General features: G+C 44.0%; 1 protein-coding gene across 1 annotated transcript in view; it reads left to right on the forward strand.

The window, feature by feature from the left end:
* LOC146860841 (uncharacterized) overlaps positions 1 to 18,652 on the forward strand; it is a 915,295-nt gene that overhangs the window by 583,809 nt on the left and 312,834 nt on the right. The window contains exon 31 of the mRNA XM_085646176.1: positions 3,319 to 3,455. Coding sequence (XP_085502302.1) covers positions 3,319 to 3,455 — 137 coding nt within the window. The remainder of the gene's footprint in view (positions 1 to 3,318; positions 3,456 to 18,652) is intronic.

Raw genomic sequence — 18,652 nt, forward strand, 5'->3', positions numbered from 1 at the left:
GAACATGACAGAACATATCACTAGACAAAGAAACCGGGGGAGAAACAGAGAAGGGAGTTAGAGAAAGTCCGGACAGGCGGTCACTCTCTAATGTTTGGTCTGTTTCAAGGGACCGCATCACTCTGTCTGGATGTTCTGATGAGAAGCAGATCTCACCATAAGCAAATAACAAGTGAGACAAGGCTTACCAGTTCCTGAACCCATGTGCTATATGATGAGCCGCGAGCCGACCTGGAATAATGCCCAGCCCCTGGACACTATTGAACCTTCCCTGGTGACCTGGTAAGACTCTACAAGAAATAGAACAAGAGACAGCACAACCATCTATTTAAGGAAGTGAAGGGTCTAAAGGGAGCTGACGGATCAATAAAGGTAAAACAAACAGTGAAGGGACGCAGAATGTGTGCAATATGACGCGAGAAATGGAATGGAAAGGCAATGCAACCATGCAACACGTTACAAAAAACAGGACTAAATTCCTATAAGGACTAAATATGTCTGAACCGCTCATGACTGGAAATTACTCCAAACCAGAAAGTGAGTGCATGAGAGTCGCTAACAGTAATCAGTCCAATGTTTCTGTCTCGTATTCCATCTAACCATTCTCCAGTTCCTTCAGCCCCTTTGAGTCTATCATTTCACCTGAATCCTGAAAATGTGAGATTTGGGCGATATTGAAATCACCCACCTTGCCTGCACAATGTGTGTCGCTGGACTGCTGTGCTGCTCTTCAACTGCTATACTAGGCAGTCGGAGAGAAGCAAACCGGGCGGCCAGTCTTTCCCTTCTCTTTACTTCTAATTGTGTGGGTAGACTCCTAGTAACCCTATTGACAGACCACCTGTAGTACACCCATTACCTGTTGTAATCTGTTCCAAATTATGTATGATTTCAAAATAGATGGCCCATTTGACAGTCTTGCCGTGAGTCCTCATAAACCTTTTCTTATTTTTACTGTCTACAACAGTGGTACCCAACTGTCATAGAACCGTGGCCCATGTTTTAGAATGACAAACGTTTGTGACACACCTACTTTTAATAGACATGAGATGGGGGGATTTTTGAATGTTACTATCGTTTCATGTTTTCGCGCACTGTCATTCACAGACATCAACTTTTTATTGAAATGGCCACTAACTTTGCACAGACATACAGTTTTACTGATAGAACTATACAGCACACAAATCATTATGTGTGGAGATCGGGAGTCTGTGAATATTTACCATTTGTGGGTCACTAAGTCAAGTGTCTGATTTCTTTTGATCCTATTGAAATCTGTTTCCAGCACACTTCAGAGTTACACGAAAATGTGCTTCATTTTTGCTTTCCTAACTGCTACATGCATACAGTTCATTTACAAGTATTCACATTTTGTTGTGTGTTGCAAAAAATGACATCACAGAGCCTTTCTTTTCACATTCCCAGTACTCTAGGAGGATTCTCACAGAATTCACTTTAAAATCTCCTCTCAGTTTGCAGTCAGAGAAAGAAAAGTAAACACCAATCCTGCAGCAATTTATCAGAAGACATATCCTGATATTTGACCTCTGTCAGACAAGTTAAACACATCTTTACTTATGGGTTCCACTTTCTCGATCCACCAAAAATCAGCTTGTGACCCTTAAGTGGGTAGAGACTCACAGGAAACACTAGTCTGAAGCATTATGTTGTCTTTGCTCATTTAATAGTGGTTTATTGCAGACCCAGGCTGGTTCAAGGTACTTGGGAGCACAAGGCAGCTGGGAATAAAGCATAACAGGATAGAGAGAATGAGAAGCTTTAACTAGTCACTAAAAAATTACCTGTGGCTGACCTGATATAACAAGAGGTCAATATGAGACTTCTGCTCTAGAAAAAGGAGCACAAGAGGAAAATTTAGCTTGATGGGATAGGGAAAATTGGATGAAAGTAATATTGGTAACTGAAACAATTGACAAATGAAAGACAATACTGTGGAAAGAATTAACAAGCAATACAGAAATGTCAAATGAAAATTGTAATGTAGGAATGCAATGCAGGGTATTGTGGAGGGGTTAATTGTAAAATGTCCAATAAGGAAAAATAGTGGATTTTTGATTTGCCGTGGCAAAATCTTAATTATGCAAGAGTAATCGGGGTACCATCAATAATTACTCATTACTCTTTTGATCTGAAATTACTGAAATTATGCAATTATGTCTGCTTGAGTAATTAAGAGTCATTTGAGGCAAAAATCCTGCCGCCAGAGCACAGGAGCAAGGAACTAAGGGGGTACTTAGAATAACATGTCAGAGCGCAGTGTTACGCTAATATTGGTCATGCCGCACTCTGACATTTTTTAAACCCTGGGATACGTCGCATTTACAAAAATACGGCGCACCCCTGCATTTACCGTAGTGCTGGTGCAAAAAAAAAGCTGCCTAGTGCCAGCGCAGGAACCCTTGCGCCAGGTTGCAAGGGAGCCTGCGCTGCAGGGGTGATTGTTTAGGACACCTTCCTGCACATAAACAATCTTGCAAGGCGATTTGCTGTAGAATAATTAATTAGAGAATTAGAGAATAGAGTAAATAATGATTTCTCCTCGTATCGCCATCCTAAGACCAGGTTTTACCTGGCCTTAGTCTTTTGCGCTGGCCCATCCTTGTAAATATGGGGGCAGAGTAAAAAAACGCAATGGGTGTTGCGACAGAACACTCACTGCAAAACCCATTGCACGCCCCTTTCAAGCTAAGTGAAGTGTGAAAAGGGTTCTTATTTACAAGGCGGCGTTAAGCCCTGTTAAGTAACTTAACACCGCTTTGTGAATACGGAGAAGGGGATATCGCCACCAGAACGTCATTAAATGTGAAGTTCTGGTGGCGATATCCACTTGTAAATATGCCCTTGAGAGAAGGCGAGCAGCTGCTGGCTACTGCTGTCCGTGTCCTTTAGCATTTAGCGCTATTTTCCGAGCGCAAAAGGAATCCTCGGTGCCATTTTGGATGTAAGGGTACATTTTGCACTAAGAAAGTATCTCGAAATGCTGGATTATACTTTTCACATAATTACGAATAATTTTGTGGTAATTAAACTAGAGTGTACTAGGACAGATATGCCCACTCCTAATTTATGGGCAAATAGATTTACTCAAGATTATTTTCTATTTTCTTTTATTTGGAGTATGTGGGCATTAATAAGAATGAGACTGAAGTGTAATAACTGTGGCCCGTTCCATAGCAAATGAATGGTGCAACGTTGGAAGCTGTTTTACAGGGTAAAACTGTCATCTTGAATGTAAAAATAAACTACTCCCTGGCTTTTGTGTCTTAATGGCCTAACTGTACATGTCATTGGATACAGGTGAGGCTATTTACACTCGGACTGACGACAGGGGCTGTATTGTTTTCGTATCATGTGATTCCCAGTGCAAATACGTAGAAAAACAAGGGCCATGCGTTACAACTTCTCTGATATCCACAACAACAACAAATGTCAAGGTAAGATCTCAATATCTCCAATCAAAAACTCCAAAATTGCATGTAAGCGAATAAATGAATGGGTTACAGGGAGTTATACTTTACACCCAGCCTTAGAGATGGTGCAAATGTCCTGGAATTGGAAAGGAAAGAGAAAGAAGGTGAAAATGAGTAAATGTAGAAGTGATGGGGTGCCAAGATAGGGCACTTCTAGACCATGTGGTTACCCAAAAAGTGTAGGGGCAGGTAGTTTGAGTTAACCAACCCAATTTAGGAACTGACCATTAACACTGTCCCAAAACTATGTACAAGGCGCTGTTACCCTGTAGTTTATGTTCAGATCTAAATCCCGGACTACTTCGTGAAGTACTTTACAGCCTGAATAACTCTTGTTGTCTGACACTTCTCCAGGAAGCCGACCTTAGAGGGGGCTATTTCTCTTTGTAGTAATTTGTTTGAAATGTTCTTGCCTTGCGCGTCAACAAAATTGAACTGATCTCTGTTTTCTGCATACTGGGTCCCAATGATAAAAGAAGAAGCACAGTTGGCGTTAAGGCCAGCTATCTGTATTTGCTGGCCTTCTGAAGTTGTGGCCATGATGGACACCACACCTGTCAATCACGGATGTGAATTAGAATATCCAAATATTCAGTGGTCCATTCTGAACAATGTCATGTCAGTGGCCATGATCTCTTGTATGGTCTATTACACTGTCGTTTTTTGATCCTGCACTGGTGACTCTAGTCATTAGAGGCCACAGCTGGGGTGGGGGGGCCTTTCCATGCCTATAGGGTGCTGATAGCTTTTATCACATTAATACAAAAACGATATTTCTATCCCAGAAGCTTCCCATTCTGTAACAGACATTAGCCTCTGTTTGAGAAAAAGGGAACATTATGAAAGCTGCTGGATGTGAACAACCTCAAGGCCTGTGGGGCAGAGGGCATCATTTAGAGTCTGGCGGGCTGGTTACTCTGGCACTAACCCTGTCTGCAAACTGGCAATCTGCCTTCTCTGTTTAGAGTCAGGCAAACCATACACCCCTGCACATTGCCTACGCTGCACCATTTAGAAAATAATATCATGATACATAAAGGGGATGAGTTCAATGGCAAAACGATACAGAATATATTCTGCTTTAACGAGGTGAGGAATACAGATTGCGGTCCTGCAAGACACCCACCTTGTGGGCGAATATGGAGACCCATATTGCATCGTTTGGCCAACTAATTTTGTGGTGAACGGTGGGTCCTGTAATAAGAAAAGGACTCTGGAAATTAGAAACTGTTAAAATAATGCAGGCTTTTGTGGCTGTTTCTCTGAATTATGGTAGTATTGCTATCAGCAGCTTTACCATTGTGTTGATCCATGGAGGACAGCTCTACACCAAACAGATATCACCTGCAGTTTCATAATGCATTGACGTCTAAAGAAGAGGAAAAAAGAAAACACAGAGCATTGCAGCTAGTTTGCATTGGGTCCTCAGGCCTTACTGGGCTCATACATTTTTCTTTTTCAGCATCAGTTGAGCTTTTGGATTAACAGCTCACGCACAAAAACAAGAAAGAGCACCAGCGATCAGTTTACGTGCAGTGGGATGTAGGTGAGCCCCTTGCACGGATTGTCATTCGTTGACTGGTTCCGCAGCCGCTATCAGGATTGCAGTCACACCTCAAACCCTAGAATGCTTCTCTCAGTGAGAAAATAGTCCTTCAGAAAGAGGGGAGGAGCAAGAGAGTGAGAGAGAGAGAGAGGGAGAGAGAGAACAATGATAGAGATAGACGGAAAAAGAAGTTTATGCATTTATAGATAAAATAAGCTTAAACAAATTTACAGCTATTAAATCTATGGGGGCATATTATCAAGGACAGCATTAACATTATCGCCGGTTTAGCGGCAGAAAACTGACGCTAAAGCGGCGATAATGGGCTTGATAATATGCCCTGGAGAATTCCAATAGAAGCCCATGTTCACACCAGAACATGGACTTCTATTGGAATTCTCCAGGGCATATTATCAAGCCCATTATCGCTGCTTTAGCGGCAGTTTTCTGCCGCTAAACCGGTGATCATTTTTAACGCAGTCCTTGATAATATGCCCGTATGTATTTAAGAATACAACCAAACAGGCTTGTCAATACTTTCAGTCTATCAGAATGGGGCGATCCGCAGGATCAGTGGGAGTCAAAGTGACTTCAAAACTGTGCCAAAAAGAATTTACCAAAATATTACAAAAAAGAAAATCAAAGGTTTTGCTCTTGGCATATAGATTGTCTAAAGAAACAACAAACGATTCAGATTGTAAAGGCCTAATCAAATAATTTGGTCATTTATCAAAATTAACAAAAGCTCTATACACGGGAAAATAATGTGCGCCCCGAGAAAAAGACCATGGGGCAGATTTACAAGCCCCATGCGCCACATTTACGCCGCCGTTACGTCACTCTTGTGACGCAGTGGCGGCTTAAACCATGCGCCACGTTGCACCTTATTTACAACGTGACGCATCTAAAGCCCTGCGCCACATGAAACCTGCGTCAGGTTTCATGTGGGCGTTCTTGCGCAGGGTAGGCGTTCCGTCGCAGCAACGCCTCGTAAAAGTGACGCAGTGAAATCTACAAGATTTCACTGAGTCACTTTCCAGAAGCCGCTGTGACAAATCCTTACGCCTGCTTGTGGCAGGCATAAGGAGTGGCGCACCACGTTAGGTATGGGAGGCCCCTGTACATTGTTGGAGCTGCGTCGCGCTTGCGACACGACTCCAGCATTGCGCCGCCTTACGCCACAGGATGCGACACGCATCGCCCTATCCTTGCGCCACAGTGCGCCACATTGTAAATGCGACGCATTCCCGGTGGCGCAAGAAGATATGCGTGTCGAATCTTTTCTGGCGCATCCCTGCTGATTTGCAGAGATGCGCCAGAACTTGTAAATCTGCTCCCACACCTTTTGCAAGTGTCGACCTAGTTTGATATTAAGATAAAATAAGAGTGCAACTGTATGGAGTGAGTTCAAGTGAGCCTGCAGTCAATAGAGCTCTGAAGCAATAATAAAGTAAATATGCAAAATATAAGAAAATGCCCCACAATATGTGCTCTTACTAAAATAGCTCCAAATAAAATAAAAAAAGAACAGACCAAGAGAGATCTGAGTAAAAGGCAGGTCCCCCCCAAAAAAGAATCGCAATAACAGTAACTCGAGTTAATTTATATTGTGTGGAACAATGGGTTACACAAAACAAATGATGAGATTTTTAGATACATAACATTGAGTCAGCTACGGATTTAAGAAATTAGATTTTCCACATAAATAAATACATTTCCACATGATTTCGGTCTGGACACTATCATTAGAATACAACTGCATTGTGAATTTCTGTGCTCATTCATTATTCATATATTCTTTCCTACGGAAGTAAAATAGCAACGTTAAAGTACATTGCAGGAATGAATTTCTTGCACAGTGTAACTTATTTCTTCCTACATCGTTATTTCTTCATCTATCATGGTGAAGGAAACTTCACACAATATACAATGAAAACATGCACTACAGCCAATAGGCTGCATTTTTAGCCTTTAAAAGTGACATCTTATTAAGTAAAAATACTGAGACCAGCAGAATAAAAATTATTCACTTTATAAACGCCACCTTCCTTTGCTAAAAGCATTTCGGAAGCATTTTGGTTTTGAATGAACATACTTGTAATTGTGAGCATCCCTTCATTTATACCAGCTAGAGCACCTGCTGTGTTATTTACTAAACATTCTATTAAAGGGGGCAGCTTTCTAAACTTGGTATGATTTAAAGGAATATAAGACGGTACCATGCGTGTCAATTACCCTCATGCACATGGATACTACAACGTGTTGACCTTTACAACACGTTGTAGTCCACGCATGGGTGTACAACACGTGCCTTCACAAAACAATCCAATAGTGGCGTTTGGTATTGCGGTGACGAGAGCAGGTGGGCACACTGCTGTCCGAAATACAGTGGCGGCTGGTGACATTTGAAAGTGGCGAGCGTAAAAGTTGGGGGATGAGTGTTGCATTGTGAGGGAGCCAGACTGACTGAAGGCGGGTTTGGGGTGGGGTTGAGGGTCTTCCCCGTGAGAAAATGTTGAAAAAAGGAGTGGCAAATGGAGTATTGTAAAGCAATTTGAGAAAGCAAGAAAAGCAATTGTGAACATGAAGTCTTGAAATATTTAAACACATTAAAACTGCCCCATAAGGACTTGCAGGCCAGTTTTTACATTTGATTTCCCGGATATTAAGAGAAACATTGCCTACAGCAAGCATAAATACATGTTCTCTCCCCAACCTTGTAAATAAAAAAATACTGCCCTGATTTGAAAACCTAGACCCCCCTCCCCTGTTTTTTTTTCTTAGCTATTAATTCAGTAATGAGTCCACTGTAATTCTAATATCCGCCCCACAGTTTATTTTCTGCCCAGGTCCAAACATGCCTGCTGCAATTATCTTTGAGGAGGTAAGAAGTGAGATGCAGGCATTACTAGCAGTCTTCCAGTGTCTAAATTCTGTGACTGTTAGCAGGCATTACTTTCTTGAAGTTACCATCAGTCACAATAGGCTTTGATGCAAAGAGGATGAGGCTCTTTTTGTGCCCACAGCTCTTCTGTAAGCAGAAATGCTACATCCCTAATTCGTGGGAAAGGCTTTGGAGGCTAGTGGGACCAAAAGGCCAGAAGTTTTTTATGGGTAGAAAAAGCCAGAGAGGGAAATTAATTTACTCTGACGGCTTCCTATCTGTTCCAAATGTGTTTTATATTGCACCAGGCAGCCTTGGACCATCCTTCATTTACTAACGCGCACACTTATTTACCGAAATAAATCATGAGAGTTTCTCATTGTGGGCAATGAAACGCCGGTTCTAAAATACTATAATTAACGGCGAGCAGCAGTCATGATTCATTTGGGGAAATAAGTGTGGGTCTGGTAGAGTAACACCCAATGCTGTAATGCAAAATATAAAGTACTGGTGAAATGGAAGCTGGAACCCAACAATGTAAGCCTTCCCTAGGAAAGAGGCACGCGAGGCTGTTTTTTCTATTTTCTTTAACATGAGAAACGCAAGGTCGACTTAACTTTACTAAAGAATGCATTGCTAGCATACAGTGTTGGTTTATAGCTTCCACTTTCTCCTGCACTTTTATATTTGCGTCAGGCAGCATATCCTGCACACACTTAGGGGCATATTATCAAGACAGGCGATAAAATTATCGCCGCTTTAGCGGCAGAAAACTGCCGCTAAAACGGCGATAATGAGCTTGATAATATGCTCTATGGAATTCCAATTGAAGCCCATGTTAGATGTGAAGGACATCTAACATGGGCTTCAATTGGAATTCCATAGAGCATATTATCAAGCCCATTATCGCTGTTTTAGCGGCAGTTTTCTGCCGCTAAAGTGGCGATAATTGTATCGCCTGTCTTGATAATATGCCCCTTATTTTCTGAAATTATCATGATAGCTGCTTGTTGTGGGCAGAGAAACGCCGATAAGTAGATAGTGCCAGCTTTATCGAGATTTCATTGCCCACGAAGAGGAGCCATCATGCTTTATTGTGGAAAATAAGTGTGCGCCAAGGCGATTCATGTCCAAGGCTGTGTTGTAAAGTATTCGGAGAGGGGGGAAAGTGGAAGCTGGAAACGTAGACAGAGAGCAACGAAGGTCTGCCCGCTCCAGTGCTACCGAGATCCGACCTCGAAACAAACAAAACCAACACCATCCGAAGAGAAAACAAAATTCAACTGTCACGTCTTCCCGGTTTTTAGGTCTCGGCTGCGAAAGGCTGCGCTTGCGCAGTCTCGCTCCGAGATTTAATGAGTTTGAGTGACTTTGAGAAGAGGGGCTTGCACCCGCCCCTCTTCTCTCCTGTTCTCCATTGGCTGGCCTCTTAAATGCTGGCCAGCCACTGGAGAAGAGGTCCAGTCACTCCGTTGAAGCCCCGTCCTTTTCGGATCGGGGGGCGTGTTTTTTGCGAGAAGTCTCAGGGAGGAGACAACAGCAAAACACGCCCCCCAATCCGAAAAGGACACTCCCTTTCTCCGAGGCATTTTCTGCTGTGCCTCGGAGAAAGGCGGTGGTGCCCCGGCGTTGCTCCCGCGCACACACGCTATCGCTTTTACTTTCGGAGCTTTTCCAGTCTCCCCTTTGAATCTAATGACCTATAAAATGTCCCCTTCTGCCTTTCCCGTTCTACCGTCCCCCGAACCCCCCCCCCCATCGCCGTCCAATCTAATTCTGCCCCCTCCGTTGCTCCCTTCCTGGCCCTCTTCACTGTTTCTCTCCCTGCCTTCGCAGCCCTAGAGTCTGTCGTCCATCTCTATGCCGCTCACTGTGTCTTTCTGTGGTCCTTAGCTACCGGCCACCCGCAGCTTCTGGCACGCTCGTGCGCCGAGCTCTGGAGTCACACCGACTACCAGCCGCGCCTACTTCCTGGAGAAAAAAGCGTTGAAAGCGGCCATCTTTGAAGGACAGGGTTGGAAGGAAATGGAAAGTTAATGGCATTGTCAGGTAGAGCAAACGGGAAAAAATGCATTTCGTTTTGATTTCAGCATGATTCCTGCAATATCTTCTTTAATAAGTTTCAACAAATAATGTTTCAAAGTATTTACAAATAAAATGCATTTGGAGCAAATACCTATTACTCAAAAGTTTTTTGAGCGAATCTAGTATTATTTTCAACATTCTGTAAATTAGGTAATATGGGTGCCGGATGCTCCTTTTATACTGAAATCCAGGTTTAGCAAGTTCAAAACGGCCGCCTGATGTGCCCTTTTCTGGGGCAGGAGGCGTGTCCTTGAGCATCTGCCGCGTATGCTATTGGCCAATAGGATGCCGGAAGTGGTGCGAGACCCGCCCTCGAGGCTTCCCCTTACGCTTGTCTTTGGGCAGGTAAACAAAAGAAGGAAGAAAAGCGCAGGAAGCGGTGAGTGCGGGGCTTCTAGGCGCCGTGAGTAGAGTAAGCACTACACAGTGCACTGTGGCATAATCTCTATGCAAAAGGCATGTTTTATAGGGAGGTACAAAATGACATTAACCGAAGACGTTGGCATATTTAAATGAGCCAAGTACATTGGATTATTATATAAATTGAAGCAGTCGTAGAATTGTGTAATAGCATGTGGACTGGTGCCACGCATGTGGCGCATATTTATGAGTAATTCAACGGACAGCCTGTGCAGAGTAACCAGTAGCGATAAAACATGGGCATTGTTTTTAGCCCCATAGAGGAAGCGTGCTGCTGAATGTAGGACTGATTTTAGAGGAATGAGATGAATCTTGAGAAGATCAGTCAGGGGAGAGTTACTGTAGTCGGTTCTCGTTAGCACCAGTGATTGACCAAGAAACGTAAAACCCTGCTGAGGAATGTAGCTGCAAATTCCCCAGAGTAGATACAATAGATAGCTTACATTTCTGGCAATGGTGTTGGTTTGTGCTTGTAAATTGAGCCTTAATCTAATATGACTCCCTAGGATTTTGCACTGTCGATAATAGTTTGTTTACTTTTAAGGCGGAGTTCAATGAAGAAATAAGACGGAATTCAGTTTTGGAAGTTTTGGGTTCAGTTTTAAACGATGGGAAGCCATCCGGTCTTGAACTGTGCTTAGGGCTTTGGCAAGGTGTGGGATGCCCGTTGGAGAGGAGACTTTTAAGAAGTATTTCATTTGTAAATCATTATGTGCTGCGGCCAAAGCTTTTTAGGTCTCGGCTAGCGATGGCTCCTGAGAAAATTACTGTATTGAGAAGTCCACATGCCCCCTCATCTAACAGACGAGCAAAACGCGCACACACAGGAAGGTCACTTCCGCCGGAATCACCCGCTTCCTCGCTGAAGGACTGAAAGCGACACAAGGTTCCAACGTTCCGTATTTAACATTTGCTTCCAGGTGTGAATGAAACAGCAATCCGAGCCGGTGGGCGCTCACATATGGCCCTCTCACTGCAAAATTCGAGGAGGAGTCTTAAAATATCACATTACAAAGGCCCAGGCCCTCCTGGTGGAGGGGTGGGGGGGTGGCGAGGGCTGACACCTCTGCACTGCCAGTCGTGTACCTCATGCCTCTGTGCCTGACATTTCTTCACACGTCTCATGCCACCCTGGCCCCACTGCTGCAGTTGCTGGTAGAGGTGCACTGAGGGCCCAGTTATTTACCCTGTGTGCTCACTGGAGTTTTTAGCCTCTTTGTTCACCTGTGAACTACACAAACCAAGAGCGGGAAATAACAGACCGAGCCCCCTGTGAGCAGCTACACAAACAATGCAGCAAATGCGTGAAGGGGCCACAGAAGGCTCTCTGGGACCAGGGGGGCGCCGATCTACCAGAAGAGCGCCCCCTGCTGGCCAGACACGCCTCCATTAACCACCAAAAACAGTGCCCCCTGCTGACCAGATACGCCTCTAGAATAGCGTCCTCCATAGCGCCCCACTAACCTCCCAGAACAACCCCCCTGCTGGCCAGACACGTCTCCACTAACCACACAAAACAGCACCCCCTGCTGACCAGGCACACCACCCCTAACCTCCCAGAACAGCGCACCCTACTAACCAGGCACACCACCACTACCCTCCCTGAACAGCGCCCCCTACTAATCAGGCACACCACCGCTAACCTCCCAGAACAGCACCCCCTACTAATCAGGCACACCACCGCTAACCTCCCAGAACACATTAGTGCACAATGTGACACGCAGTGCAAGATAATATTGAAACTTCCTCAAATGGCTTAAAAACAAATCACTGTCTCTGTAGAGGTCTAGCTGCTGCTTTTCCTTTCCAGACAACTCTCCGCCGCCTACACGCCCTCGGGCATTAGTTAGCACTACAAAAATATAAAATCCAATCAAAACATTGCTGGTGTCACGTGTGAACAGACAGCATCCTTACTCCAATGGGGCAGTCTCCAATCCTGCCACCCTGTGGACAAAACAGAAACAAACTGAGAAATCCCCTGCGCCATTCTGCTGCCAGACTGTATCCTAGCTGAGCCGACTCAGCCTTTCATCTTCCTCAAGGTCGATGCATGAGCATCAATCCAGCTGAGTTTGGGATGTGCTCCTTATAAACTGATACAGGGGAGGGATGGCTCAACCTGGGGGCAAGGAGAAGGTCACACGTTCGAATGCGAGCAAAGGAAAGTGCGTCATTTCCGGCAGAAGGGTAACATTGATGGTGGTTTGAAGCTACCAGGTCAATCCATACTCAATTTCCTCGTCTAATCTTAACACCAAAGGCACCAATGAGTCTCGTCTATACTCCACCATTCTCCCATTAAAGATCCACTGGTCTCCTTATATTCCTGGGTGCATAAGCATTTTTTAAGCGGATTGATGGGCAGGACAAGCGAAGCATTGGTGGTAGGTGGGCGGTGGAACGCTAAAGCAGTACCTCAGAGGACGCAAAGCAACACAAGGCCAGGTGGGAAAGCAATGCAGAGACGCAGGCTGGTGAGCGCAGGAGGAAAGAGCAGGCAGAAGCCGGACAACAGAAACTGAAGGGGAAGAGACGAACATGAAGGAGACAGTAAGAAAGCACATCACACAGAACAAGCATTTACAATGCAACGGTCTCGGCATTGTTAAAGTTAGAGCTATTGGCATTGCTCATGACAATGCCGTTTCTTTAAATGTTTTAAAAACAAAAAACATAAGCAAAAATAATGTCATGAGCATTGCCAATAGCTCTAACTTTACCAATGCCGAGACCATTGCATTGTAAATGCTTGTTTAAGCATGCAGGCTGGATTTATTTTTTAATCTATGCACCAGTGACAAATCAACAGTCACGGCTGGCATGACGGGCGGGGAGGGGGATGGGGGTGGAAATGGGGTTGTCGTGGGGGGAGGCGGGAGGGGTTTTATTAATGAAAATAAAACTTACCGTCCCATGCCACCTGCGCTTCCAGATGGGTCCCGACTTCCGCTCCCGCTGTCCTGTAGCTCTCGTCACCAACATCAAGGAAAGGCAGCCTCCCTCCCTCCCCTCCGCCAATCACAACGCTGCAATGGCAGCGTTGTGATTCGTGAGGCACATCGGAGCGCGCCCCACCCGAGCCATTTTCTCTATGTAGGCTGCTGCACAGCAGCCTACAGGGCCGACCAAACAGTCTGTATTCACAACAGTGGGCAAGCCACTCCCCCCCTGCCCTCGAGTAGGACCGGCCACCTCCAACGAGGCACTTCTGCTTTCTCGGCGTGCGAGAAGGCAGAAACATAAAATGGTAGTTATTACCAAGAAAGCAGTGGGGCAACGCCCCCACGCCCCAATGGGGGAGCTGCCACTGCCGAAATATCTATAAATGCCGAAAACGTAATACTCCAAAGTTGCTGAATGTATTTATGCCAAATCAAAAAGCACACTTTCTTAGGAAAAATGTAGCTTTCTGCCAAATGTGGTGTGATTCCGTTTAGCTGTTTTAGCGGTAGTGCTGTTCAATTTCCCGGTGGGAAGTTGCATGAAGAAAACACATTTTCGGGACGTCCTTATTCTTGAATCCCGCTTGACAGACCACCCCCAAACTTTCCAGAAAGAGCTGAGGTGGCTGAATTATTTATTTATTTTATTTCGTGAAGATTTGTCAAACAGCACTAAAGTTATTAGCAAACCAAAAAAAAACATTCCCATAGATAGATAGATAAATATTTTTAATTAATACTGTGAAAGCAAAAAGCATACCCCTGTATTCTAGGATACCCCAGAATCAAGAAACACAAAAATTACCCTCATACAGTTCTCCCACAGAAAATATTTGCTCAAAAAGGCACCCTTTCCCACATCAGTTTAGCAGCCTATCGAAATAAGTAACTGGGACCGCTCACTAACTAATTTAAAGATCATATGAAACGTTTACGAGTTTTACAGAATAAATGCCATAAAGGCTTGAAATGGAAAGTTAAACAGAGCAGAGCTGGATTGGCCGTAGAGGGCATCGTGCATTTACCCGGGAGGCTGGAAGGGTGGGGGCCGATTTTGCAGCGGTGAGGGCCTTATTTGTTACTGGGGGTCGGTTTTGTAGCAGTGCTACTATATAGGCCCCCAGTAACAAAAGCAGCAGGGGGTTTGGTCCGTCAACATTGCCTGGGCTGCTTTTGGTTCCGAGTCTGTCCCTGATACAGAGTAGGCAGAAATCAGAAATCATTTTAAGTACCAAATGAAAGTGTCAGACAGCATCCCTATTAGCATCAAGGAAAGTTCACAAATCTTCAGTCTCACCTCCAACATAAAAACTATTAATGCTCATTATTATTTGTATTTATTGCACAGAATTATAGTTAGCATAGCTAACTATAACTTGAACCCCCGCCATGCACTGCTCATGACCTCACATATAACATCACTCATGACATGCTATATGACACCATTTATGACATCACTGATGACAACTCAAATGACATCATTGATGACATCACTGATTATCTCATCCAACAAGTGTGTTACTTTATTTCATAGATGATATAGTGCCAGGTAACTACTATATTATTTTTCTACATATTTTTGTGCAGCCTGTGTCCAGCTAATGGGAGTAAGCGTTTACAAAACGCATGTGTTTCTAATGCATCATAGGTGTGTAGAGGTATTGAACATGTTATAAATCTTTGTATTGAAGAGTAACTCTGTGTACAGATGACAGTTGATTACTTCGGTCCAGTAGGTTCCATAGAATTTGTTTGGTACTACAGAGCATTTGTCAAAGCTTGTGGAGGCGCAAGTTATAGTTAACTACGCTAACTATAGCTGTTAGCTTTCTGTGTCTTTTTAGCACAAAACATTAATGTAATCACTAACATATTCACCTAAATATAACATTAGTTTCAGCTTTGTTTTTTTTCCAGTTAATTCCTAAGGTTTAAAAAAAAACAGAAACAGATCTTTTTATCACACCTAACTATAACATTTATTTACCAGACTACTATTGAGGAAATCAACCTGCCTATATATAGGGTATATATAGTGCCTAAATAGGGTCAGACAATATTAGACAACACTGGGCTAACAGTAGGATATAATCACAATAATTCAAAAGATAACATAGTTACAAAATATCTATTATTTTATTCTCATTATTATCATCGTGGTTCATTACATTTTTATCAAGATTCACAGGAAGAAAAACAAAAATAGGTGAATAATACATAATATACATATATATATATGAGTCCCACACAATAAACTACAACACACAACACACATTCAAGGTTCAAACGTTGCATACACACTCATTCATCAATCTCAGTTCAGAGCATTCTAACAGTCATGTATATTATTAACCCCTTCAGCGCTGCGGGAATTCCCCCGCGGTGCTGAAGGGTTCGAGCGCGGGCGGGGCCATGACGGAACGGTTCCGTCATGAGCACAGCGCAACCGATGCTCATGACGGAACCGTTCCGTCATGGGCATGGAAGGGGTTAAAACAGTCAGGAATGATATACAGCCAAATGATGTAAAACTCGAGGCTCTTGTGTATTCTCCCAATAATGGATAGAAACTGGATCCAAATACACGAGTTCATGTAGCGGCAACGCGCGTTTCGGTGTCAGGCCCAGGGGGTGCTACACCTTCATCAGGGCGGTAAATACATGGAGAGTGTGGGACACACAAGAAACAACCTATTGGGATAGTGATACAAGAAAATAAATGACAGACAGTCAATGTACATATTGTCAACGATTCAGAGTATCTAGATGTTATAAAGATAACAATAAGCATACAATATACATGATTATATGGTTGAATTATTTTTTTCTGAACCAAAATGTCCAACGTTAAAATGTATGTTAGCCACAGTGATGTCAGGAATTTATCATAGAATAAATAAAAATGATACGTTTTTAAATAACAGACAGTGGAGGAGAGTGCACCAAGATAAAAAGAGAGAGGCCAAGTATCGTGTATGGAAGGACACTAAGTCAAACATCACCCTAAATTTATGTGTAAATGCACATAAGCATATACAGTGAAAACCTTTGCCTAAAAACAGAAAATATGCATGCATATTGACAAGCGAGTCGAAGGACAAAAGGATATATATATACACACAATCATCCACTTAAGATTTAGGAAAACATGTACTATTGAGACAAACTCAAAAGGATGATATCTATAAAGGTAAGGATACATTTTGGACATCAGGAATGTTTGTGTTAAAAAGGCTAATAGATACATTCCAAAAATAATAAGGACATCTTACCCAGGGAAATGTATAGAGGATGGGTTCCAGAAGTATCATAAGGTATCAAAGATCGGAAAGAAGCAGATGAGTAGGACAGTCGTCGGTCATTAACAATTTTATGTTATCGTTTTAGCTAATCCAATTGGTTTCAACAGTATCTGGGGGCAAAGAAAAAATTGAAAGGGGCGGGGAGTAATGAGCCACATATATCGGAACAGATTTATAAATCCAAAAAATGAGGGGGGCCCCTAAGTCAGACGAGATTAACAAATATAGAGAAACGTTAACGGAAACGGCAACGGGCTAACGGTGAGGCGAGGCACAAGATAAACACAAGATTTCAAATAGTTAAGATGCAATCCCGCTAGTGGTAGCCCAGAGAATAAGAAAGCAAATTCATAGGAGGGACCGGGGGGACAAAAACATACTATTGGGTAGTAAGTTAACAAATAAGGCGGCTCTATCTATACAGACACTACCCCGGTATGAAGGATAAATAACGGGTGCCCAAGATATACAGCCGTAAACGCTGTTTATAGGATAGAAATGGACATCCCCAGCGATCGCATATTTCAAAGACGGCTCAACATGAGGCGGGGGGGGTTTTAACAAAAAAGATAACAGGGACGATTAGATCCAGGTCAGATATAAAGGCTAGGGCTTATCTGAATATAATCCAAACAGGGCTACACATGGGGGTCCTGTGGCGGCAAACGGGGCTATAAGCTCCCCGAGTATCATCTGTGGCGCACGAGCATTGCAAGCAATATTTAAGGACTTCAGTAGTGAAATACGCCAAATGTGCACAGCAGGACTATGGGTAGTGATCATGAAAATAGGACTACTACAAACAAGTTCTCAGGAACTAATTGGAAGCGGCCATGTTTAAACAGGGAAGCTGAAGGTATAGAAGTCACTCACAGAATGTGACAATAGCCAGTAAGCTTTAACCTTTAATTTTTTCAGTGAATTTGTAGGGCCTAGCGACAAACCCCAACAGGCAGCCAACCCAACCCAATGCACAGCGCACTGCTTTTGGTCATGCCCAACAGGGGGTTGGCAACAGGGCCTGGCCTGTGGCTAGGTCCAGTGGTCAACCCACCTGCAGGCAGCCAGCCCCACACTGTATACGGCCTCGCATGGGATTGACCCATGGCCTGGTTTGCAGCTAAGCCCTCCCTACACACATCTACCCTGGCTGTGCGCAGCAGGGGTGGTGGCCACAGGGCTTGACCTACCACTAGGACCTGTGGCCAAACCTGCAGCTACTGCCAACCACACACAGCATTTGGCATAAGCAGCATAGGGTTGGTTTTAGGGCTCCAGGCGCACCTGGGGCTAAAACCTATATATTAGGAGGAAAGGGCCATGCAGTCCCCTTCCTGACCCTTAATTGTCCCTGAGGACCCTATCCCTCTGGCCATGTTCCAATAAAAATGGGAGGGGGCCATGCGACATCCCTCCCCAAGCCTTAAAAGACCCCGGGGACACTATACAACAAACATGGGAGTGGTGTGCAGGGCCTTGCCTCCCCCCCAAGCCGTCCTGGGCCCGGGGTCCCCATCCCCCCGGGGCCAAATTCAAAGGGGATGGTGAGTGCTACCCCACTCTGCAACCCTTATTAGGCCCCGAGGACCACATCTCCTGAGCCCAAATACAATTAAAAAGGAGAGGGAGCCTCACGGCCCCCTCCCCGAGCTTTATTCGGCCCCGGGAATGTCATCCTCTAGAGCCATCTGCTTTTTTACAAGGGGAGGGGGGCTGTGTGACCCTCCCCCTTGCCAAGCCTAATTTGGCCCGGGGGACCCCATTCCCGGAGGACGGCCTTTTTTAAAATAATTTTTATACATATGTAAAAACAAAACAAAAACCCAAAGACTTTAAAAAATAAGTTAAAAGGAAAAGAAAACTTTTTAACAGTCAACAGTTTACTTATTTTACAAGCAAACGTTTTCAGGATCTGGGGTTTTCTCCATCTCATTTTAACTTTACACAGGCCCTTTCGGCTCTTCAAACAAAAATCTAAG

This window comes from Triturus cristatus, chromosome 3_1, assembly GCF_964204655.1.
Source record: "Triturus cristatus chromosome 3_1, aTriCri1.1, whole genome shotgun sequence".
Taxonomy (NCBI): Eukaryota; Metazoa; Chordata; class Amphibia; order Caudata; family Salamandridae; genus Triturus; species Triturus cristatus.